This window comes from Contarinia nasturtii, unplaced genomic scaffold (assembly GCF_009176525.2).
Source record: "Contarinia nasturtii isolate CC-2019 unplaced genomic scaffold, AAFC_CNas_1.1 Cnas_scaffold_1182, whole genome shotgun sequence".
NCBI classification, from domain to species: Eukaryota; Metazoa; Arthropoda; class Insecta; order Diptera; family Cecidomyiidae; genus Contarinia; species Contarinia nasturtii.
In genome coordinates this window covers 1,974,365-2,001,643 of record NW_022198526.1, presented here as the reverse complement: position 1 = coordinate 2,001,643, position 27,279 = coordinate 1,974,365, and the positions used below count along the sequence as shown (strand labels likewise).

Here is a 27,279-nt window from a genome sequence, read left to right as displayed (position 1 = left end):
CTCTTGTTCACAAAAAAAAAACACATTTTCGTTCCAAATGATACAATAATGCAGCAACATTTACATAAATACAAAAATAAACAAACCGACTACACAAACGCATTTACAATGAAATATGTGAAACTCTCTCCCTTTGTCAATGTTTAATTGTGTTTCGGAATAGTGAGTAGTTTGTTTTTGCGAATCCGTTATTGTTTCATTTCGGTTTAATTATTAGGTTGCATCGACGATGATTTATCAACTCAATGTGTATACTTAAACGAATTGAATTTTACGACAATGCTTCTCTCAACGACGCATATCAAATTGATTTACAGTAACCCGGGTATAATTTATGTGAGAAAATAGATTGAAATCGATTGAGTAAAACCAAATCGAATTGCCGGCTTTTCAATGAAACAAAATGCATATTCCAATTTCATTAGCTTTGACATGGATATTGCGAATTCACCTAAGCACAAAATGCTGCATTTGTGTGCAAAAAAGCTGCCGTTTAATTTCAATTTAGAATTTAAGCAATGCGACGTAATAAGCATTGTTTTGCTTAATAAGCTGCCAGTTGTGTATACACATGACAAAACCGAATTCAGTTTTGTAAACAAACACAAAGATAAAATAGAATGATCTGGCATTGGTGTCGTGGTGGCGCAAGCATTTCGCAAGGAGCAGAAAGAAAACATCGTTTATGGAGGATTAGTGCGAACTAATGTGGCATGCTGTTGTGCAATTTGGTACGATGAAATGCAATTGTGTATAAGCAACATTCAAACAATTTGTAAATAATATTTTAAATGAGCGCACAATATTCTATTATCCTCGATTCATATTGTCTTTATGAGCTTACTTCACTTCCCTTCGAAGTGAATTAAATTGCAAAATAAAACCGGAGGGAAAAAATGTATTCGAGATCCGTGCTGTGCACTTGCTCGACTACATAGAGTAATTCATTTTCATAAGCCTTTTAAGCTTACACAAAGATTACGAAAGCTTGAGCACATATGCATAAGCAAAAGCGATGGGCTTTCATGCGTTTTGATGATTTTAACAAGAAACACACACACATACATGTATAAATACTTGCTATTGAATATGAATGCTTTCATTATGCGTTGGTGCCGTTTTTTTTTGTTTGAAAATGTTGGCTGTTTTTGTTCATGCTTCACCTGCACGAACTTGAACTTATCTATGTATTATACAATTATCATAATCGCAGAGCATACAATTCAGTTCGTAATTTCAACAGCCATTTCGGATTAATATTCACAAAACGAATGAACGAGTGGCTAATGTGTATTACTGTTATCTTAATGGATGCGCCATGAATATATTCGCAACGATAGATGCAGAAAGATATTAGTCCCACACAATGGAATTGAACTCAACACCCAAAGTAGATCTCGTCGATGGAATTAAACTGCTTTTTGAGTGTATCCACCAAAAGCTTGTATGCTTATTGCGCCATCAAATCACGGGATTCATTATGATTAGTCGAAGCAATTTCAATGCAAATCGATTTCGCTCAAACAGAAGATAATATTCATTAATATTGCAAAAATCATTTTCAAGCTATTTTCAATTTTGAACAGTTGGGATTGATGATTTTATTTTTCTCCTGTTTCAGTAATGGTTCGTTAAAGTCAGTATTATTTTGCATGATAAAAATGTTGAGTTTGAACCATAAAAAAAATGACAAACCATAAGGAGCCCATTCAATTGCTATGTGGGCTTGCCAACACTAGATTTACATTGCACCACACCTGATCCATTTTCAGCTAGTGAAGATGTATTCACTGTACTTTATGAAGCTTTGTTTTACTGCATGTGTTATATGCAAATATTTTTTTTACGGGCGGTGGTGGATGTTGGCAAAGCAAATGCAAGAGATAAGTTATGCTTGTGTAGACGAGCAAAATTCACAATCAAATATGTGCCTGGGCTTTTGTGCGAATGTGTAAAATCCTAGATTTGATGATGCGAACTTTCATTGCAAGCCAAAAAACAAATAGCATACATACAAGATAGGAAAACATGAAGTTTACATTTACGGATTTGGCTTTTCGAAATATTTTACATGAGTTTGTACTTTTGCCATTTTAGAATATAGAGAATGCATTGTGTTCATGGAACATTAGTCTTAATGTATGTATGTTCCTGGATTTTATTCTTTTTTGTTATATTTTTGTTGTTGGATGTGAGTGCTTTTGTCTAAACAATATCGTACGATATGTTTTGGACTTTTTTCCCTTTTTAATTTGGCCACGTTAGACTTTTTTATTTGATGATAAAATTCAGTAGTCATTTTAATCTTTCGCCATTTTCTGGATTTGTACGAGTAATATGTTCTAATATTCGTGTCGTAGCCGTGTATTTGTGTATATATGTGTATGTGTGTGCCAGCGTCAAAAAGGTCAAACGTATCGTTCAATTTGACAGCTTGGGACATTGCAGCATGTCAAACATAATCGATATCACCACCCATAGGTATGCATTTAATTTTGACATGACAGACGGGATTCATAATTACGGTTGATGCTATGATTATAATTAATGGTACACAAGTCAACCGCACACTAAAATAAAATTACTCTCACACACACAAACACATACGTCAAAAGTATCCCAATAAATCAAAGAAATCGTTCGGTGTGACACATGCTTGGCATAGTTTAAAATTGAAATGACACCCACAACAACACCATCGTCGCTTGTACAGAGACGTCAAGTGAAGCGATCGTATATGCAAATCGCATCCCATAACAACGCGAATTTCCACTAAACTCTTCGTGCATATTTTAACGTTCTCATGCATATTTTAGTGCCTTTCAACCAAACCATATCCGTCGTCGTTCCCTATTGATTCGCTCAGATCAAATGAAACAGAAGAAGAAGAACTAGTTGTGCCATTTTCTTATTTTCACCGTACAATCTGAATGTGGTGTTCAGTTTCGCGCTTGTATTTCGATATGTGCGAGAAGGCGTACGCAGCAATGTATACCTTCAGGTTGTATTCTCCGCTTTGGTTTAGTTGATTGCTTACTTTGGTTTTTTTAAGTACTTCATTATGGTGACACAAAACTACATGCATATGTCGTTTTATAACATGGAATACGATTAGTTTTTGCTATTAAATAATTCACATGAGGTTTTTCCTCCGTATAATCTAAAGTGACTGGGTACAAAATTCGTTCTGTTTTACACATCCCAAATGCAGTATACACAGCAAACAAACAATGCCGAACGGTACTTGAATAACACTCTTTCCTTCGGCTTTAGCCACCACCTAATCCCAACGTAGACTACAAGACTTATTACATAATTCATTAAACATTCAAACTCAACGTTTAAAGCGCCAACCAAAACAGATTTTACAAAATCTGACGTCTACATCATGTTTTTATTGTGTTCAAATAATGACGAATTTACTACCGTTGCATAATCGTTTCTATACGACAAACTTTTCGAGAACCAAGAGCATTGTGATTAGTTTGTGTTTATGGTGATTCTGAGGTAACATCGTTTAATTTGTTATTGTTGTTGTTTTTTTTTTCTGTTGAGTTGGGACTTCGTTCCTAATAAATTCATATTTACAGTCGTGTCCAAATTGGTTTCACGGACCACATTTTCAACATTTACCGTGGGTGACAATCACGTATTATCTTTTTTATCGCACGTTCGTTGCATCGTTTTCATCACCAAGCTATTATTAGCCGTGACTTACTTATGGTTATAGCATAACATGAATGAAACGAGCGTTTTCTTCGAAACTCGTTAACGAAAAATTACATAGATTAACTTTCTCAGCCAATTATATACAAAATCAACTAAAGTCAAATTGAACAATATAAATTTATGTATTCACAACATATGCCGTCATTTGATTACTACTTTTGAGAATGATTTAGAAAGATGTTTAAAACAGCATAATGAATTTATTAAATTACGACTGATCCATGATCTCTGATGGTTGTTCACATCGGAAATCCGAATTATGATTTTTTTGATTTCAAATTGTATGTAAATAAAAAAAATTAAAAAAAAAACATCATTGTATTAAATTCACGTCACCCATTGTTGTTTGCAATTTAATTTATAAAGAAAAAATGTACAATTTCCAAGATAAAAATTATATATAATCCCAAAGAGTAATTAATCTCAAGTTATCCCAGTCAAATTGGCAAAATTGATATACCTATCTGTAGTTTATATCAACCACACAAATGATTTATTGTTTCCGATTTCGTTTGGAATTTTGTTCATCTAATCATTTAATATTTTGTGGAAACGACGAACACAGTGATCTAATTTATGGATTAATTTTTTTCATTTGACAGAATGAGATTTTGGAACGATAAACTGAAAAGGCAATAATAATAAAAAAAAATCATTGAAAATTCCAAAATTTGGCATAAATTGAAAAATTAAAGACAATTGGTGCTAAAACTAATAAAGTGAAGCCAAAATTAATAACCAAACATTATGAACAATTATTGTGTGTTTAGGGAAATGAAATATTCTCGTCAATTTCAGTGAATTCAGTCGCACATTGACATAAATACACACATACACAAATTCAGCATTGAAAAATTGATGCAAAAATAATAAAAAAATAAAAACATAAAAACGTAAGCAGTGCAAAGTAATTTTTCAACAACTTGAACTATGGACTCAATTGAACGAATAATACGTGCAAATCCATTGCCGGCAATTTTACCAAATGGTAATGGAGAAAATTCTCGACGAGCACTTGTGCATGCGTCATTAGCCACAGCTGTTGGTCGAAAAGGACGTCATCTAACTGGTACATTTTGTCTAACTGGCGATACAATGGAAGGCATTATTCAATGTCTCGTTTTTCTCAAAGCGTTTTCGGTAAGTTCCAAAACGTTTTTATAAACAAAAAAAAATTATAATAACCATATTAAATGGAGAAGTTTGTGTAATGTTCACAATCTAATTGAAAATTCTATCTATTGCCAATACTTTGATTCGCATATAAATCATTTTGTGAATGCCGTTTAATTCATTCATTCATTTATATTTTTATTATGCTGTTGGAATGTTGCGCTCGTGTGAGTTTGTGTGTGAGCGCTCATGCTGTACAACAATAATCGCAAGTATTTCATCATAAGTACCAGTTCAAGCAGTTGAACCCATTGCAAATGCAACCGTTATAACGTTGAAATGTTGAAATGTTGAATTATGGCTTTAATGTGTTAAGCATACGTGAAAGTTCTCGAAACTTCTATCAATACTGAATAAGAATGGAATAAGAATGAAGACATTTACGAAGATCCAAAGGTTGTGTGTGTTCTGGCCATTCCATGTTATATATATCTTTGGTTTCGATGAATGTGTGAGCGTTTCCGTAGTTGATAGTTGATAAAGGAGTTCAAGCGCACGGTGAACTTTTTATAGAAACATCTTCAATTCAAAGTCAAGCCAAGTCAAATCAAGAAAACTAATTCTATGTAATGGCACGAATTTAGCTTGTACGCCACACGCTCGAAACGTGAAAATGTCAAATATCCTTCCACATTTTTCACTCGAATTCTTTTTTCATTGGATCATTTGTATGCTCTGAGTATATGATCCAGAATAATTGGATGAAGAAAGACAAATAATTCTGTAAAAGCGGTTTTTTTGTGCAACAAATTTAAAATGCAATTAAAAGTTTTCCACTATTCAATTTATGCAGACAATGATTATATTCAATTTGCGAATGCAGTTGGATTTAAATAAATTTTCCGGAATTGCATAAAATTGCAGGAAGCTTTTATGTTATATGGTTCGGCAGAAACTCCAATAAAACAGTCACCGTTGAATATCGAATATAAAAAATATGCTAAAATATTTTTTTACGTTCTTGGGTTTCGAAAAGGTTTTCATTTTTGCTACTAGAACATTTTGAACAAGAACACGAAAAAAACACGATGGAAAAATCTCATCTTCGTTTCGTTTACGTGCTTCCATCATCTTGTATATGATCGTACACGTGCGATGATTTGCATGCACTCAGGGTTGCAATAATTTGTATTCTGCTTTTTTCGTTCAATTTTTTTTCCATTTACACTTTCATCATGTCAAACGCATGTTCTGTTTGGATTTTTTTTTCTTCTGTGCGGATTTCACTTTGCAAATTCACTTATGTTGGAGTATTTCGAGCTTTTTTTCTCTTTTATATACCAAAGTTCATCAACAAAGTTTCAGAAGTCACATACCAAAAACAAATATCACGCAATATTACTGAAATGTAGCTGTCGAGCAGTTTATATTCCATTTTAACCTTTCTCATTTGGTTGCACATGAGAAAGGAGAGAAATTGAATTTTACGAGATGTTTTATGCTATGCAAAATATAATACTATTATAATCTTACATCCACAAATTTTTTTTTATATAATTCTGTGGATAATCGCGGAAAGGCAATGGAGAAATTCTCATGTTTGCGGTAAAAAAGCTGGAAAATTATGCAAAATATGAAATTGGAGATTCCTTTCAACAAAAAAATAATAATAATACAAAGTACCTGAATCCAACTCAAACAACGGCAAAGTGTGGGCTGAAGTTTGTTGATAGAAAACTGCATTCAAACACACTTTTCGCAGCACAACACGAATGCATAAATCACTGATTCCGCGCACAAATTGCATTTACCAACTTAACAATGGGAATTTGAATAAAAACTGTGGCATTTTTTCGTCATCATATTGTCCTCTGTTTGCCTTCTCTCACCCCGCCCTCTCCTCTCGCGTCTCATCGTTACTTGGCCAGTTTTTGACCTTTGCATTCAGTGGAGTTTTTGTTGGGTGTTTTTCTGTTGTTGCCTCTTGTTCAAGCTCATTTCTTGATGATGACGATGAAGAGATGTTTTAAGCATTTTTAAATTGACATACACAACACTCGCCACGGGACATGCGCATATCGAAACGAGCATTTGTACTTCAATGACCTGGTCAGTGTTGAAATAACGTCATAAAAATATTGTACAATGGAAAATAACGAACAAAAAATTACGCAATTCATAAATAACGATGACCACACATTGTTAATGCTAGGTGTATTTGGCGAAAAATTATTATTTTTTAAATTTCAACTAATTTACGGGTAGCACATAAATTACACCCAACTGAGTAATGTTTTGTTCAATTTCTCATTAAATAACCGGGTGGTTTCAATTATAGCAATATCAGCGATTGCGTCAAAAACACTGCTATTCCATGTATATTTTGCAAACTATTTTTTTGGTGCATCTTAAAAACGGAAAATATGATTTATTTGCAACTGAAGAGCATGAAATACTTGATTTCCGAATAGGATATTATATTTTCCATGAGTGTCATTCGCAATGCCAATGAGCTATCACGATAAATTGAACACTGTGAAAATGTTGTTCGATTCGGTTTCCCTTTCCATCGAAATGAATGAAAAAAAATACTTGCGCTTAAAACCGATGAATTCAATAAAGTATAACCACCACAAAGGAAACACTGGATTGCTGAATTGATGTTTATCAATACAACAAGCGTAAAAAAGTACATTCAAACAGCAAAAAAAATTCGATTGAACTCACTGCAATCGAGAGTAGTCACAAGTGTACTTAACGAATGTCTAAACAACATTTTCTCAAGTTTATTCATTCATTCATTCGGATGTTGGAACCAACAAATAACAAGCGAAAAAATCAAACTTTTATATACATTTTGTGCTTTTCTCCCACCGACCAAAGTAGCTGACCCACAGCTATTCTAAACACCCAATCCAAATTCAATTGTATTTAACGTGTGCAAGCATGAAATTGGCACAAGATTGGAATTCTATTGAAAACTTTCTATAACAGCTATTTTTTCGATGATGTTGTTTTTGAACACGCGCCGATATCCGTCCTGCTTTGACTGTATATGTGTCTGTGTATTCCAAAACTTTGTCAATAATCAACACAACGTCAATAACAAAAAGGAGCATAACATCGAACGAAAATAGAATAAAAAGAAAATAACTACATGGCTTTCTCTCGTTTGCTTTGTGTGCATGAAAGAACGCGAAGGCACGAAACAAATACAGAACTCATTTTGATTCCATCGAATTTGATTAGGTCCATATTTCTTTTTTGTTCGTTTTTCGAAAAAGAATTACATGAAATTTCCAAGTTTGCTGTGTTCGAATGCATAAAATAGATTAACAACAAAATAGCTAATAAAAGGCCCATGCTGAAAATATCATATATTTTTCTCTCCCGTTTTTTTCCTTACTCTCCAGTCTTCAGTTGTATTGCTAAGATAACTTCCATTGAAAATCGAACATAATGTAGTTAAGTGGATTATTTGTGCGCGAAACGTCTACTTACTTCATGAAGATGCTTTTTAGAGTAAGCAAAGTTTTATGAAATTCGTCGATATCAATATAAGACGCGATTGGAACTGTTTTTGTCGAATATTTTTTTGCCCCTCTTTATGACCATTTGTATCTTTTCAATAAAGAACACCCGTGGCGGGAAAAATGGCGAATTGATTACGATTTGATACGAAAGTTACTTCAACCTCATAGTATTTACTCTTAATCAAGATTTCGAGTAACTGATAATAACTGCCTGCAAGGACTGAAAACTTATTGATTGCACAGCGGATACCCAATAAATCTCCATTGAAAGGCGTCCATGTAAATATGATGGTAGAAGTTAAGTGTTGTTTGTTATTTTGTTAAGAACGAACATGAACGAATTTCGCTTTTTCATATTTATGATGCCTATGATATATGCATACGCTACATCCACTTCTTCAATATTGTCCTAAGTATTAATTTGTGTGCCAAACAATTAGGCATTAGGATACAATAGCTCGAATTCACGCATGTTGTAATCCTAGTCCATAAATCAAATTATACTATTGCTGCTTAGAAACAACAACCACTTGATTGATTTGTAATTTTACTCAAGACCTACAAATCAAGCGCTCAATCGATTGACGCAAAAAGGGTTATAAAGTTATTAATTTTAATTTGGGTCAATTTCGATTTTGGGCTTTGCGTTGAATGCTTCATTGAATTCTAGATGTGTTTAATGTGCGTTTGTTTACCAAAACAATTTATCGAACTGTAATGATTTTGGCTAATTTAATCAATTTTATACACATTTTTTTTCCTCTTTCCGACTCTCGCTTTCTCTCTGTCTACATTGAAATCGAATGAATGTCGTTTTGTGAACATTTGCACAGAAATTTATGGTATATTTTGAACAAACGACAACTCAATATTTTCTCGAATTGAATGAAAGCCCTCACACGTGTCATATTCCAAAATGCCAAATTTAACAATTAACTGAATGACATGTAACAATTTGAAATTCAATTCATATTTTGCTACAGTTTGCAAATGACTCTTGATTTGTATTGAGTACAACAATGTACCAATATGTAGATAAATTCTGATGAATATTATTTCAATGTTGCCAAAACCACACCAGTTCGAATTGAACTTGCACAACATATGTCAATTGATAATTCATAAATCGAATAATATGTATCGTAGATATTGTTTCGTAAGTCTTCTGTAGTGGGCATTATGAATATGAGACATGTTTAGAATTTCAATGAGCTCGGCTCTATGTCGGTATGAATGGACTGAATAAAAAAAACTACAAATGAATAATGTACATTGTATATACATATGTACATTTGCTGCAAATAAAAAGAATCCAATAAAATCTAAAATTCTTTTTCGTTGATTATTTGATTGTACAGATTCTGTATCGCAATCGAAATCACCTGAAAATTAAATTGAATTGGTGCAATCATTGTAATTAAATGAATGTTATGCTTGGTTCGGTTGCTTGTCATTCGTAACAGTGTTTCCATTGATTAAATTAAATATTCATCTGTATGCAGTTGAATAACGAAGCGAATTAATCAAAGTGACATTTGTGCATTTGGCGCATTTGGCGCACTTGCCAATTCCTTTCATTCCCTCGGCATGACCATTAATTGAAAGCTTTGTAGAAAGAAAAAATCGATTATTTTCTTGTGCTTTGCTGTTCGAGCCAATCATCGAAAATTTTCTGATTAACATAAGCTTCAGTGTCAACTCTTATTAGGCTTAAGATGTAAGCTTACATCCCCGTTCCATTTTAAATGGATGGATGAAAGCATCGAAGTGTGACGATGTTGCCAAACAAAAATAAAAGGAGAAAAAAAATCAATGGATAAAATCTTTCTCTCCAAATGATAATAAGAGATTATGTTGGATTTCAGACGCACCCATAAAAACTAGGGACGACATTTTATGTACATAATAAGAGACACATGACGCATAGTCGTCGCTTGTTTTATGTGAATTTACATCGTTAAATCGACAATGAATTCCGTTTGTATGATTCCAATATTCATTTCAGTTCGATAAATCCTCTAGCTGCTACACTTAATCGTTCTACTCGTTCACATGCACGTTCACATTTTCTGTCCACCAATGTCTATTTGCGCTGAAGCAGTCAGCATCACTATGTACATTGATATAAATAAATTGTGTTTGTCGCGTCTCTATCATGTGCAGAAAATACAAATATTCAAATGACAGCATATATATGTACAATAAAATGCTACATTTAAAAGAGCTACGTACTGTCTGTACTACATACATATGCATTTCATTCAAGATTGGGTTTCACTTATTATACTCATTTCCTCTCCCCCGCAAGTTACTGTCGAACGGCAATCGATATGCTTCAACACATTTTAGATATGTGACATCAAGCATTGTTGGTGGTAGCACTTTCAACTTGTTCGATAATTTTGGGCTTTTCTGTAAAATATATTTGTAGTTCATCAAAATTCTGTCGAGCAATGTGATAAAATTACATAACACAGAACAGCAGAACAGTGGAAAAAAGGAGAGAATAACGAAGCATATCCATCTCTTAGCTACCGCAATATCGAGACAATAAGAGAATGGAAGTTCGACACTTTGGCTGTGACTAACATCTTGAAAACCAAAGAAATACCAAGAATATCAAATTAGACAGCTACCACATAAAACGTCCATGGCAAAAGACAAGCGAAATAACGACCCAAGCATATATGGTATGTGTGTTGTGTGCAGTGGATGTGCGATTTGTTGTCGTGCGGCAACAGCTCAACTCGGCACATATATGCATCTTATGTACTACGTGAGTTGCCTGAAAAACAAGCTAAAATTCTTGAAATAGAATTGAAACGATTGCACAAAGATCATGCTGCGAAAAATCGAAATCAGCACGTTGCCCAAATTTAGAACGACGTGAGACGTCAACACACAACAAAGCGACTCTGTGTGTTGTTCGAGCACAAAATTCATTGGGTGAACACCACCACGCGCAGATCATGTCAAATGACTTTGTATTGTTTGTTTCGAGGTCGGCAGCCACTGATTCATATAGCAATGCCAAATATATTAACCAGCTAATAAATTGCGCCTGGAATTATAAACGAACAGAAGAATGAATTGATCTGCACGTTCTTTCTTGCTAGCGATATATGCCGTGGACTTTACATTCGCAACACAACGCATAATCAAGCTAAATCATATCAATTGTATGTTCATTTAGAACCTATTTGTAACCATTCAGCTTGACGAAAATTAAAAAGAAAGATAAAACCCACGTGCCTAAATAACTTCACATAAGCTATAATGAACATAATTCACATACGCACTAATCATGCTGGCCTCATATACTCATTTTCTAACCACAAATAAATAGCAGAACAGCGTTGATTTTTCCATCGCCTAATGAGAATTGCGTATGAACATAATAAGAAAGTACATTCAAAACAGAACCGAATTTATTTGAATTGGCAAAAATATATATATATGCATAATAGTCTTTTCTTCTTTTCATTCGCTGTCATAAGCATTGAACTGACTTTTATATTCATTTTTTACATATCGACGGTACTTTTTCTACAGAATACTTTATAGCCACCCAATCGATTTGCAAAACATTTTAAAACACCCTCATCTCGCGTGCACCTGTCACTTCTAGACAGAAAAATAATGACAAAATGACACTTAACTTGCATATTATTAATAGACTATGCTCTAATGTCTGCCCAAGTGTGCATGATTCTCGTTCTCTTTTTCTCTTCACAATTCCACCGCCAAGTTATTGTGGCGTGTTTATAAAACCAGCTACGCTACAACCAATCGGTATGGGGTATGCTAATGTGCCAGGAATTAAGGCGTCTAGTGGCCACAATAGCAACAGCGCACTGATGGTGCCACATGATAAATTTAGATTGCTACAATTTGCTGACAAATGAAAAATTATCATACACATTTCCAGTAAACGAACACACGAAAAAAAAAGATGTGAACTCATGATAAAATATGGTTGAAGTTACACTTCAGTGGCAGATTTGCTTATCAATATCGCACTCGTGAAGAAGAGCAAACAGAAGAGATGTCCCAAGTATTATTGCATTTAATGAAAAATTATTATCGTTATAACGACATTGACGCCATCGCATGGGGACTCGTTCGATTTGAATTCGAGATGACCAAATGAAAAATCCATATCGTCAATTAATTATACATGCTTATTGGTGATATTTTTTGAAACGAGATATAGATTGCACCGGTGACTTTTTTTTGTTTTAAATAATAATGAATGATGGCTCGTTTTTTAATGCAAACGAAGTTTTTATTCGTAACGACTGTCGATTCGAAATGTTTCATTTTCATCTTTTTACAACATTATACAGATTTGATTTTGTTTTTCATTTTTACATTGTTCACTGAGAGGATATGCTCTCAGGGTAAAACAAATTTTATTTCATCATTTTGCGTATTAAATTATTTTTTATTTAATTATTTCGTGCTTCGAAGTCTCGTCAAATAATTTTTTTCTCTATATTTATTGTGAACGCCATATTAAATTGGATTTTCGTTCAGTTAAATGTCTGGCATATGTTCATATTGAATAGCGGCGTTATTTACATAGAAGAAAAAAGAGGATTCTCTCGAAACGAAAGCCAATTTTCAGAACATATCGGGAAAATTCCGCGTAATAGCCATAAATAAACGAATGTTTTAGGCTTAACTCAATCTCTGTTTATAAAATGTAAACGGCAACTTCTCGACAGATATCAGTAATGTCAGTCAAAAATCCAAAAATAATATCATAAAATAATGTATATGGTTTAAATGGATTATCAAAATTCGGCAAATTTCCAAAATAGATTAAATCAACATGTAGCAAAACATTCAATTTTATCGAAGAATTTTCTCCGAAAATGAAAAACTCATATATACTGCTCATGTGTACAATGATAAATCATAAATAAACTGAATATCAAAAACAACATGTACGGTGTTTGAATATACATCTGTCTACTAAATAGTTTATTTTGGTATCAAAGATATATGTCAAATAATTCATCGACAACATCATATTGCATTGAAATTAATTGCGTAACATAGATTCACTAAATTGTGATAAGGACAAAACAAGGCCGGCAATGCTTGAGTGGCACTAAATTCAATGAAGTGAGTTAGTTTTCGTTGCATTACATATGCCCATCCCCATGTATCAATTAATCGAAAAGTTTCTATAGCAAAGAGTAAACTCAATCATAGACTGAGGCGTCAAATTAGTGTTGATTAAGTACTAGAGCAATATTTGATCACGTTGTTCGAGCCATGATCAAAGTAATTCAAAGCATGATGGGGATGCTTTGACTTCAAATATTGAATTAAATTCCACTCAAAGCTAATTGCACTGAACTGGGCATTTGACAGCACACATTAAAAGCAGCGCAAAATCATTATCTTTCATTCAACTTTGTTCAGTCGCTTCCCGCACATCAAATAATTTGCGAAACGTGTGCATTGGCACATAATATTTAATCAGCTTTCAAATTGGTACTTATGTTCACTTAATTGAAATTGGCATCAAACGGAGTTCTAAGGACACAAGTAAACAAGAATAAAAAAATTGCATTCAATTCAAAGGAGTTAATTTCGAATGTTAAACAATAAGATTGACCAAAGTCTTTAAGTGATACAATGTTGATGTACGCTTCACTGCACATCGTTCTAATACGTACATATCTAAATTAATTTTGCTCAAACCAAAAACCATTTTAAATTAACTCAATTGACTGAATCATCGAGAATAATATATATAAATCGTGCACGTATTCAACATTCACATGTCAGGTGCATTTACTTCATGAAATTTTCATTGCACTCACTCTTGGATTTACTTCGTTCACCATGAAAGTGCTTTTGCAATCATTTTACGGAATTTTACGTCACCAAAAATGATGTAAGCAAGCTTAACCAAAGTTGGTAATGAGCACCAGTTTCATAATTAACGAAAAAAAAACACCAAAAGAAAACATGGAGTCGAGAGTGCATAAATATTCATTACTTTTGCATTTCGTTGATTGACGCACAGAAAATAATGACTTTGTCGCAGTGAAAAAGGAACTTTATCATTTCGAAACAATATTTTGACTGGGAAAATGAATGCCAAAGAATAAATGAATTTCAAATGTAGTGTAACTATGCTCGACATTCGCCTTGTTCTGAGATTACCGCTTTAATTATGGAAGCTCGAGCGCATTCCACTCGATGATTCAGAGAATCAAATGCAGCCGGAAAATATACGAAAACTTGAAATGGATTTGAAAATGAATAGACATTTGCTTAGCAATTCAGCAAAAGACGAGATATGAAAACTCTATTCACTTGGATATTAGTTTTGTGTTTCTTAATACGTTGCGCATTCAACGTTCACACAGAGTGATGCGATGCGGTTGGCGACAACAATTTTCATTATGTTGAAATGCAAACGTAAAGTGGAAACTTTTACCCATGTCCGTGAAATATGGCGAAAAATCGGTTTGGCACATCGTTTGTATGTTCGAAAGCGCTCAAGTTCGTTAGATGATGACTCTTCATCAAAAATCATTTTCATCGTTTTCAAGTGAACATGAATGCTTGGAAAAACTTTCAGCATCCATAATCACACTTGATCATACTTCTATGAATGCTTTGGTATTTCGCGCTCAAACGCATCCACCCAATTTTCAATTAAGAAACCATTAAATAACTCATTTCCATTTTACTCGCATGAAATTGATGGATCTTTTGAATTTAATATCTGATGATGTGTGAGGATGTGTATGTTTCAAACACAACACCAAAATAAACAAAACCAAAATCAATATAGTGCATTGATGTTCGTTTTCATTTCTCTGCACTATCCCAAGCTCGATTCAACAGCAGTAGCAACAGCAACGATGAATAAATATTGAAAAAAAAAGAATGGAAAATAGTATAAATGGCGACAGACATCCGTAATGGCTTCGTTCACACAAAATACCGACGCTGCCTCGATACGAAAATGAGACTAGACGTTGTGCCATATCTCTCCGTGTATAGTATATCGTTTTTCTATAAGTTGAGAAATGGATCGATTTGGGATAAAAAGTCAACTAAAGGAAATGATGATTTTGCCGATGGATCGCAATGCACACATCCACTAAAATATTTCACTTTTTTTAATGCTTAGTGCTAAAGTGCATTTGCATTTTATTCCAATCTCTAATGTTTTTTCATACATAAAATATTGCGTGCCATGAAATAAAGCTCACAATTTACTTAATATTGAAGATTTGTTTGCATTTGCGATGCGTACGTGTGTGTATATATTGCACTATCATAAAAACGTCTCTCATCATTCATCACATTCGTCTCGAAATAAAACAAAACAAAACAAACAAGCAAGAAAAATGAATGGAAGCAACACGCTTTACCGCATACATTTCCATATAGATAATCCTTAATCCCGACCGAAAGCTTCGTGCAAAAAATATGTCGAGCATCACATTCGAAAGGGTATGCCACACACACCATGGGTTCTTCGATGATAAAGAAAACGAAGACAAGATGTGTTAGTGGGAAAAAATTTCACATTTCATCAATTCACACAAATAGAATTAATTTCCTTTAAAATTTGTTTTATGCGGTTCATTAATCATTTTTCTCCATATTCTCTGTATGACAGCACACGTGTAATGAGACATCAACTCGGTGTGTGAGAGAATGGAAAAAATCGATTCCGGAATATCATTTCAATCGAGTTGCATGCAAAGCACGACACCATTTGTTATTAGTCTTGAAAAAGTCTGAAGCAAATATGATGAAAATATTATGGATTCAGAGACCGTTTTGTATACCAGCAAAAGGTTTATGTCATAGACTCAACAATTTATATTCTGTTACGGTAGATGGTTTATCAATTTTTTTTTCTCTGTGTGTGTGTGTGTGCCATTGTCGTCATCTCATGCATTCATCTTTTTCGCGGGGTGCTTTTTCACTTTATATTTTCATCATGTTAACGCAATTCTCGACATTCCTTTCTTCTAGAAACAACAAGCTACACACTTTTGATGGATTTCGTTTGAGCATTTTGTTGGTTTTTATCCAACTTGTGATATGGGTTTTCCGTATTTCATTTTCTCATTTCAGGTTAACGTTTTGCATCGTAATCCAATGTTTTGGCATTACGTATAAAAATTGCAAGACAAAAACGATCAACCCGATGTTTGTTGTCAATCAACCTAGTTTATGACATGATTCTATTTTGAAACAAAATATGTTCGCGGTATTTCTTTCGATTGGAATAGAAATTTGTACATTTCTCTCATTATATCCGCAAGTGTTGCTTATGACATCTACATTCACATAATAGTATGTAGTTATTTTTAAAAAAAATGAAAATGAGAAAAAAGACATTTTCTATGAAATGTGATGATTTGTTCAAATTCACATCTATCGGTAAAAAAGCGACCCACTTTGCTCAATTTCGGGTAATCCAAGTACCGTAATATTTTGTATAACGAATCAATTTCATGCAGTGACATACGTGACAAGCACAGCACATGCTAACGTTGTCAGAAATTGTGCTGGCAACCGTTAAACATGTAGTTATTCTTTACAAAAGTGACATCATAATCCTATTGAAATGCGATAAAGATAAGATGGGATATCTTAATTGTATTAAACAGGAACTTGGTGCGCGACTCCATGTAAGCAAGCTCCATCGCCAAAATATGATGGGAACATTAAAGAAGAAATATTATTGTTGTTTCGATAGAAAAAATTTACCCTACATTTCCATCATAAGCACTCTCAAGTTATTTTAAAATGACTGCTTTAGAATAAGTCGATTAGAGAGCGAAATAAAGTTTTCAAACATCAATTTTTGACAAACATTCTTCAATTTATTTGCAAATAATGTTTAAATGGGGTCGTCATTTTCTTGTTTGCTTCGATTGTTTAGTATAAATACAAAGTAATCTGAAAAAATGGAATCCAACGAATGCAAAATCACACAATCTAAAATCCAATTGGTATTCTGAAGAATAAGTGGATAAAGAAATTGCAGAGCAACATGAACACAATCTAAAAATGTAAATATTTTTTTTCCTCCGAAATGATTTACATACCATCACTAGACTTGACTAGACATTTAAAAAAAATCATGGTTGTACTAGCCGCCGCCCCAGTTTATTCATGAAATCCATTTGCTCCGTACTTTTTCACGCCTAATTTTATTTTCGTGCTCGGTGTTGTTGTCTCATTTCTTCGAAACAAGCTTTTTTATGAATTTTTTTTAACTCTTGAAGACACTTTTTACTGTATGGTTCGGCTGTTTTTTCACATGTATAAAGACTTAAATAAATAAATGATTTATGTTGGAACCCTTTTATCCCTCCGGTTTTTTTTCTCAGTTGTTCAAAGAATGTGCACAGTTATGACTGGGTGTTGAGGAATGTACATTTATTTACACACAGACATTTTTGAAATGCTTTTAGTTGATCGTAATATCAACACATTTTCGCGAGCAAAATGAAAACGACAACTGCTGTAATAAATTGAGAGGGTGAAATATGCAAATAAACAACTGAACGACAATCTTCAACAAAATAATATTGTGATTCACGAGGCTCTTAGTGCGAAATAATATTTTTCAATGGATTTCAATAGTTTGAAGCTGAATACCACAAAATACAATAGACAGGCACGCATGAAATTATTGGCAGGAGAGATTTTTTTTTTGCTTGTATTGTGTTCATTTCATTTGAGGTCAAGAAATTTTAACATCATCTATAAAACAGCAGTACAATCAAAACACACATTATATCTATCTGTGGCATACAATAAATCCATATTCATGCGGTGAATAAAAATCATTGATGAAGCTGCATTTTTTCATCCGCTTTGTAATGATGCGATATTCATTGAGTTTATCTTCTATTTGTTCTGAATACAAGCAAAAAATGTTCTATACCAATACCATTTGTACGCTTTTACTCTGGTTCCTTTTCCATTTCTATGTCAGAAAAGAGCATTAAATTTCACCACGAATGCGTAAGCGACAAATGTATATCAAAAAAAAGTATGCGGAGGATATGAATTATTGTGTGTCATCCATCATTTTCCAGCCACCCTCTAAACATTTACAAATTCGAATGAATGCTTAAAATGTTATCTGGGCGATGGGTCTATACTTAAACTTAATCGACTAAAATACTTTCTTGCGATATTGCTAACCCGCAAGGATAGATGCATAAATACTATAATGGATTTAAATGGCCAACGAGATTATAAATAAAGTAGATGACGTAACACTAATTTAATGGCAACCTATTTACTCTATTGATTAATTTGTGGCCACTTGGTGGTTCTTGCATCCATGTCTTTTGGTTTGTACATCATTTGATCTTTCAAGCTGACGAGATAATGTATTGTGTCTGCGATTAATGGATTTCTTTTTTAGTTTGGGTGCGCTTGTAATGAAACGAAAATCAAGTGATGCAAAACGTGTTTAAATTAAAAGGCATTTAAGGGTTTCTTTCAAAAAAGAGAAGTCAGACATTGATTGTATGTATAATTTTGACGATACGATTGTTTTAACCATTCATATGACATGTTTTCAAAATGGAAATTCCATGAGTATATTTAATCACAATGCCAATCTTTAGCGAAAAAAAATACGAATACGACGATACGAATTCCGAGTGAAACGTGTTGTAAATGTCGTGTGCAGCACACAGTTGATAAAGTCACCACTCTACGCAGTACAATACATTTCAGCACATTATCTTTTCTTCCATCGGATGCTTTTGCACAAACAATGGTGCGACGACACATTCACATTGACTTTTCTTTTTCCACTTACAAAGAACCAAATGGATCAAACCGAAGTGCTTTTCGTTATGTATGTGAAAAGAAGTTATTTTTCTCTTTATCTCAGCTTTCTATTTGGTGTGGCAAAAGACATTTTGCAATGTCATTAACGTCTCTTCTAACATTAAATGTATCATTTTCTCCGCATTTTTTCCAGCATGTCGGTGCCTTTTTTGTTGCTCATTTCATTTTACGTCTGCTGTAATTGTATGTCGTAGTAATTGTTTTCGTTGTACGTTTTATATGTATACCTAATGTTCTTATTGTTTTTTTTTTGTATGTGGGTGTGTGTGTGTCTCCGTCACAATGGTTTCTATGCACGGTAGAATGAATGCCATTGTTTATATTACAGGTAGAAAAACAAAGTACAAAAAAGTGAAAAAAGATATAAACGTAGTCATTATGTGCTTACATATCACACCGGCATTGGGTGACATGTATTTGTGGGAGTTGTGTCACACGTCGCATATAATTCATTTAATATCTCAGTCTTTCTCTCTCTCCGATGAACGAGCAAGACATTTTATGCAGAAATGCAGTTTATTCGGTTCAGCGATTTTAATCCATTCATTTATGAAAGTGACAAAGGTATGATCTTGCATATTTCCAGCCAGCTGAACAAGCTTTATCGACTTGACAAAACAGAGAGACAAAACAGTTTTGGGTTACAATATTTCCGAAAATCTTAAAAGCTCTCTGTCATGATTCAAACTTCAAAAGAATATCGTATGAATGACACGCATGTACGCACTTTCAAATTCCTTTAATCACGTTTCAATTGTTTCCCGTCTTGACAAGCGCCTTTTAAATCAAAATAGACGATTGTAACACAGCAACACGCCCAGGCATCAAATGGTCAAAATGAAAATAAATTGAAGTTCTCCTCCCCCCCCCTCTCTCTCTCTCGTCTATTCATATCTGTTGTACCATCATTCGACAGGTTTAGTATAAATGGCTACACTAATATTGTTCTATATATGTTACTATTACAAACAAATTGTGAGCGTAAATCATGGAAATCAAATGGAAAATGAATATTTTTCGTCATAAGGTATGACTGTAGAACTTTTGAAATGTGCTTTGCGCAGGAAACATCAGATTCTGTAATTAGTCAACCGTGAAATCGTTTATTTTACATAAATTTTGCCACATTTCATAGCATATAGAGATGAGACTCAAGTTAACAATAGTTTCAAAGAGAATTCATGAGAAAATCAAATTTTTCAAATATATAAACATATCAAAATGTTTACGACTATTTTCGATTATATCGACACAATTTATCTTTGCCACTATGTACTCCTTCGCACAGCTTGAAATGTTTTCATTCAACCCAATATAACCGACAAAGAATAATTCTCGAAATCACAATCGACCAGTGAATATTTTAACAATAAAAGGAATCTATCTTGAATATCGAATTTATGAAGATATTTAAAATGAATATGTAATGAAATGCTGCTGATATTGAGCCACTGCTACGGTAAAGTTTCAACTCGAAAGTGGAAAATGTGTGTGTGTTTTTTGTTATTTGTTTCATCAATACTAAGATTGTGTATGTGTGTAAATGATTCCATCATTATGGTAAAATGAGCATAATAATAGATGTGACTTGTCATAAACACAAATACATTGTTCCGTTCATTCCGAACGCTCACAGCGTACAAAATGAGCATCATAAATAAAACTTTCATCCAGCCGGATGACATTTTCTCTCTTTTTGTCGAATGCAAACAATATAATTCCAACCATTTGTGCTTTATCCACGCCTCAACACGAAAAATGTGAGCGAACTCAAAACAAAGCGATTGCACGATGAGTTTGTTGCGAGTGGAATTGATCACGTTGAATGGTATATGAAATATATGTTTCATTTTCATAAAATTCATGTAATAAAAAAAATCTCTTATATGATTTGTGCGATTATATGAAATGGAAGGACATTACATTACGCATTGTATATTCCCATTGCAATGCTTTGGTTGCGCTGAGGATCTCAATTGGATACATTGCGGCATTTTTACCAATGTGCGGAATACACCGCCAAAAAATGCAAATCCATTTCAAGATAAAATGCGTACCTGGCATTGTCGTAAACTTTTCAATAAAACTTCGAACGGGTTATAAAAAACCGTAAAGTATTTGATGTCATTACTGAGATTAAAAGTACCATTTTATGTTGTGGTATTTGCAAGAGAAGGTGTTAAACTTCTCACTTGGAATTTCCGCGAATTCTGAATTTTACCACATAGTGAACGGTATCGAAAACGACTTTGTAATCGATTCTATAAATATATATCAACCGTTAGTGATGTATTATTGGTTATCCATATGAAAATAGCATGCGTTTCGAGGCCATCATTATCGCATGTAACGATTGAAAAAGTATGACAATACAACAGAAAATTTCTTGGCGCTCCATGTCTATAACGAGCCACATCTGTCTAAATAGAATGAAATCGAAAGAAAACCCATATAAGCCGCACACCTTTCAAACTTTTCATGCGAACATAAAATGGGGGGAAAAAGTTTAAAATTCAAAAACATGTGTGCATATTTAAATGACTCAGCAAGTGGCAAAGAAACACGCGAACGAGGATGGAGTTGATGGAGGGAGCTGATTTCGAAAGTACCGATGACATATATCATCCTTGATAATGGTTCCATTCTGTTTTCCCTCTTTTCGCACCAACCAGAGATATTCCAAACTCATGGGAGAATATTCTATATTCAACTTTGAATATTTTTGGAATTTTTGTTCCCAGAATTCACGTGGGACACCATTTCAGATGTTATTCGATTTACAAAACAAGAATTATTTTCCATTTCAATTTGACGAAACTGAAAACATTTCCAATGAATCAACCCACATATCATTAATATCGATATGCCAGATGTCTTTAAGCAACAGAATGTCTTTTAGAACTTTTATCCCATTTTGAATGGAAAATCATTCAATTCCACGTGGCAATGTTGAATGTCGGATTTCATTATTTCAAAATAATATCAAATATTATTCTATCAAGTGAATTCACCATTAGACCAAAATACGAAACTAAAGATGCATTCAAATTGATTAATATTTGAAATGATAGTTTGAAAATGTGCGCTTATTTATTGACACATGTCATTTCAACTACTTCCATGATAACATTGGAATTGTTAAATAAGTCCAAGTTTCTTGATAACGGTTCACAGGACCATTGCCAAATATCAAAAATAGTATACGCAAATGTCAAATACCAAAAATTGTTTATTGACTGACATTCAATAGTTTGAAATGAAACTCTGAAAACTTTCGATTCAAATTTCGGTTTTAGAAAGAATGTGAAAATGTTGTTTGGTTTGATTTCATCAACTCTTTTCATTTATCTCAGACGTCACAGAATTGTAAAAACTTTGAGACCGTCTACGGAGTTGTTTTTTTTTTTTGTTTTATACGAAGAATGTGTATTTGATTTCCCAAGTCGAAATGAAATTTTCTAAGTCAATCGGTTGATGATTTCTGACAACAACAAAAAAAGGTTCATGAAATTGGCATTTGTCTTTATTGGAAAAGTTGTTCAATCAGTTGAGCCAGATGTGCATGTCAATACCCGAAATTGCATTGAAAAAGTCACTTCCAAACTTTTGTCTAACTTCATTAAAGAAAAAGTATGTCTGTACCTACACACTGGACCTGGTCGAAACAGCGAAGAGGTCTTAACAAAATCTATTCGAAAATGAAATTAACTATCGGTTCGAAAAACAATGCGCGCCTCGCAAACATTGCTTCTGAATTGAATTCTTCTGAACATTTTCGAATACAACATTTGATTTTATGTCGGAAAAAACATTGTGGCAAATTGTCAACAGTCTTTTCGTCTTTTATCTTAATTAAATCAATCAAATTTGGCTTGACAGGATGCTTAATTCGCTACCGTTCTTAATTATAGGATTGACTTTGTCGGCCAATTTGCTAAAAATTAAATTATCAATTCGATTCGAACCGAAAACTTTGCTATTTTCTCCACTGATTTTCTCAGCCAACCAGAGTATTGCGTAAATACTTGATTTCATGTTTTCTCGATAATAAAAAAAAACATTGATTAAATAACAACTGTTTGAAAAAGCGCCTTGTCGTGAAAACAATTTATAGAAATGACTTTGCAAACAAAGTCGAACTCATATCAACTCTGGGACAGAAGTACACGCAGAGAAAGACAACGGTTTGGCGTCAGGATAACGGGATAACTACCATTTACATAACCGACATGAAAAATCCATATATGGGATATATGGTTGGAAATACATCTTATTGTTCGCTACTTGATATTCGAAGCAAAATCGAAAAAAAAGTTGTTTTCTTTATTTGCCATTTTCAGTTTTCATTCAGTAAACAATGCAAAGCACTTTTGGTCTTGTCGTATGCACAACAGAAATTCAAAATTCAAAAAAAAAAACATGATGTTGTTGGCATATTTACTACGTCAATTCTATTCAATTCTAAAATAATTCGCATTATTCGTGCTTCGTTTTTTTTGCGCAATTTGATGGGAATTCTGTTTCAGTCATTTGATTACCGACCGCGAAATAAACAAAATGAAAATTTATAATTTCAGTATTTATTTTGCGTTTAAATTGAAATTTATAAAAAAATTGCAACGCAATCACTGGAATACAAAAGCGGTTTTATTTCAACTGCAAAATGCAAACGTTCAATCTACAATATTAAAACTGATTTTATTTCGATGGATTTCAGAGAAAAAATCTCATCATTCTGTCGGAAATTCTTTTCTCTGATAGAAGCCGAACAAAAATTTATTTTTATATACTTTTCTCATCTTGTTTTTTTTTTCGTTTATACAATTGGTTTTTTATCATATGCCTTATGTGAAACTGGCATAGAAGATCTGGTGGGGCGACGAGAGTGATTGCAGTCATTTGACTGATATTATACATATACGTACGTATAAAACTTTTCAATATTGTGCAAATGGGATAGAATGCTAATTTTAATTTTCAAGAAGTTTTGCTGGAAATAAACTCATGAGAAGCTCAATCTATTGCTGAAGTCCTTATATTTTATGTATTATCCGTTTGCATTTCCTCGTCTTTCTGCATTGCACACAATTGTAGTTTGTTCCATCTTTTTGCTGTCCTATTTATTCATTGGAATATCGTCTATAATTGAAAGTGTAAATTCAAAAAAAAAAAAACAAAACGAATGAACTTTTTCCTGCAGAAATCGGTGAACGTTGATTTCTCCAACATGGGACTGCTATTCTTTCCGAACAGTCCTCGAAGTGCAGTGCTTCTTCAATCGGTTGTTCTTTTGAGTTAAAGCTTTTATTTTATCATTTTTATTATTAAATCAAATATCCACACACACACATGCACATACAACAAAGTTCAACATGTATAAAAATGTGCTCGATGAAAAAAATACAAACGAATGGCAAAAATGTAGTGGGAAAGATAAAAAACAAACACGAAAATGGATTCCATTCGTAAGCCAGGCTATTTACCAATCGTACATGAGAAAACTGTTTGATTCGTTTTTTTTTTTTTTTCAATGGAAACCGTTGTTCGAGCAAATAGAATGGAAAAAAAATTACGAAAAAATTGCAGCAAGCGAAAATGAAAATAGAACTAATGTTCCTTCTTACGGAACATTGAAAAATTGCATTCATATAGAATATATGGGTCTCATTTTTTTAGGTCCGTGTTCATAATTCAAATATGAACATATTGCCTCAACTTCAATATATCTATCGATATTGGAGAATTTTTCAGTTTATTTATTTCAGTGGTTTTTTTTTACTCGGGCTACACATTAGCTCGTGCGATCCGGATGCACACATGTCTTCGTTTCTTTTTTTTTAAATTGAAATGTAACAACAACTTACAGTACCCAACCATATTTCTATTCATTTCTGTGGCACTTTTTTTCATTTTCGAAATCCTCGTTTCCACTTTATCTTTTTTGCACATACCCGCCTATTCACATCGGAAGGTGGAGAAACGTAGAAAAATACATAGAGTCAAAATTCATGATAGTCATCATCCGTTTGTGTGTGTTTTTGTGATCGTTCAAATCTTGAATCGAAATAATGGTGGAGTGTGCAATGTGCATTTAAGCAAAGAATCGACAGTCAATACAAAATTCAGTCATAAAAGGTTATGAACAATGATTTTTATTTGTTTTTCAATCTTTTCATTTTCATTGATTGCGCAAGCAACGAGTGCTGCAGCGCATAAGCCAACTGATAACTCAAGTGGATGAAAGGGTCAAGTGACATGCAATAAACGCGTCAGATATCAAATCGAATAGGAAACTTTATTCGTTATTTTATTGTTGAAGTTGAACCTAAAAGCGATATGAATAATACAGGTTTTAAGGCAATTGAACGGTTCTCGATATTCAACCATTGGCAATATTATCATGACTTCATATGTGCTTTTCAACCACCGTTTATTTAATTTATAAAATGAATATTAGCTTTTAAACATGCTTTAACAATTTCATTTTTCTCTCATTTTAGGTGAGTAACTTTGTTATTGAATTAACATGGATAGACTAAGCAAACGGTTTAAGTAAGTTATACTGATTCATGCATGCATTCATTCCATATTATCATATTATCGTACTATAAATGCTGACTGCAGTTATAACCAAACAAAAAAAAAAAAAACTAATTCAATAAAGAATAAAAAAATTGTCGGAACCGAAGAAAACTGTTAATTTTTAACATATTCAACTTCCCACAAAGAAGAATAGTAATTTATTTGGGGTAAAAATTTTCCATTGGGAAAAAGCTTAAAAGGTAAAAAAATAAAACTTTTTTATAGAGTTTTTTTTCAGTTCATTATAAAGGGTAGAGAACGCTCTTTCTATTAAAGTTTTCGGTCGCTTAGAATGGAAACTATTTTAGTATATTCATCAAAACGGAAATGAGCAAAAAACTAATCGTATTTCCCAGCATATATTCACCACATGAATCCTGTGAGCATTTTAAAAAAATCGCTATTACATTAATCAACAACTGTGGAGAAAAAATTAGTAGCTACACATTAAAACTTGATGTTTATATTTATGTTTGTGCATAATGGGAGCGTAACGACAATTAATAGCATCCAAGCACTTAAATTGTACCGTTCACCCGGGGTATTTGTGCCGTGCGTCAGTTACGAAGAGGCAAAACAGAGTATGGAGCGAGACACGGTGAAATACAACTACAGATATGTGTTCCGTATTCTGTTTCGTGTTTTCGTAACTGAATCACGGTCTATATATCCCGGTGCAATTTGAGTGTTTAGGCATCATCGTTCGTTCTGTTCATTTTCACTCGATATCATTTTGTATTTGTATTGTAAATGGCTATTACATAGTCTAGCAAAAATTGTATTTTTTTCCCCGTATATTTATTTTATTCGGAATCGAAAGCATCGATTGATCATGACAATTGGTTTTCTACGTTATCAATTTTGGTGAACACATCAGCAGTTTGAATTTGATTATTTTCCCCCAAAATAGAAAAATCTGAATGACAAGTAAGTGGTTGACAATCGAAAATTCTTCTTTCTCACTCTATTTTTAGGCATCTCATTTTTACATCGATATTTCTTTCAGTTTTGCAAGCATTTTTTGTCATTTACATCGACATTTTCAATGTTTGTTAAAGCATTTTTTTTTTTCAAGTAAAAATTGAAATTCATTTTGATATTATTCTGTCGACGATTTTCCACATCGCAACATAGGTAATGGTATATGACCATTTCCACATGAACACAAATTCGAATGCTTCCCTCAGCAAAAGCAATAAATGAGCAAAGATATAAATGAAAATATACGCTCGCTTATAAAAATATATACACAACATAAATTTTTATGAATATCCAAACTGTGGATGCGACGGTTTTTTTCTTTTAGGTATTTTCAAGGGGTTTATTTTTCAACGAAATAACCGAAAATCATTGAACTGAATTTAATATATGTTCGAATAGATTTAAATTAAATTTCAAAAATTCATACCGAACAAATTCACAAAATATACAATTTTAAAATTTTTTGTGTGCT

The 27,279-nt window shown here is 33.1% G+C and overlaps 1 protein-coding gene across 15 annotated transcripts in view; it reads left to right on the top strand.

The window, feature by feature from the left end:
• The window catches only part of LOC116344873 (neurobeachin), a 143,171-nt gene that overhangs the window by 57,520 nt on the left and 58,372 nt on the right, over positions 1-27,279 (top strand). For 5 of the 15 annotated variants that reach the window (XM_031773701.1, XM_031773700.1, XM_031773704.1 and 2 more), the window contains exon 1: positions 4,528-4,869. The exons of 5 other annotated variants lie outside the window; for them this stretch is intronic. In XM_031773701.1, the coding sequence (XP_031629561.1) occupies positions 4,660-4,869 (210 nt within the window). In that variant the 5' untranslated portion in view covers positions 4,528-4,659. Of the gene's footprint in view, positions 1-4,525; positions 4,870-27,279 lie in introns of those variants that run through there. 5 more of the 15 variants (XM_031773695.1, XM_031773693.1, XM_031773696.1 and 2 more) reach the window with 4 other exon arrangements.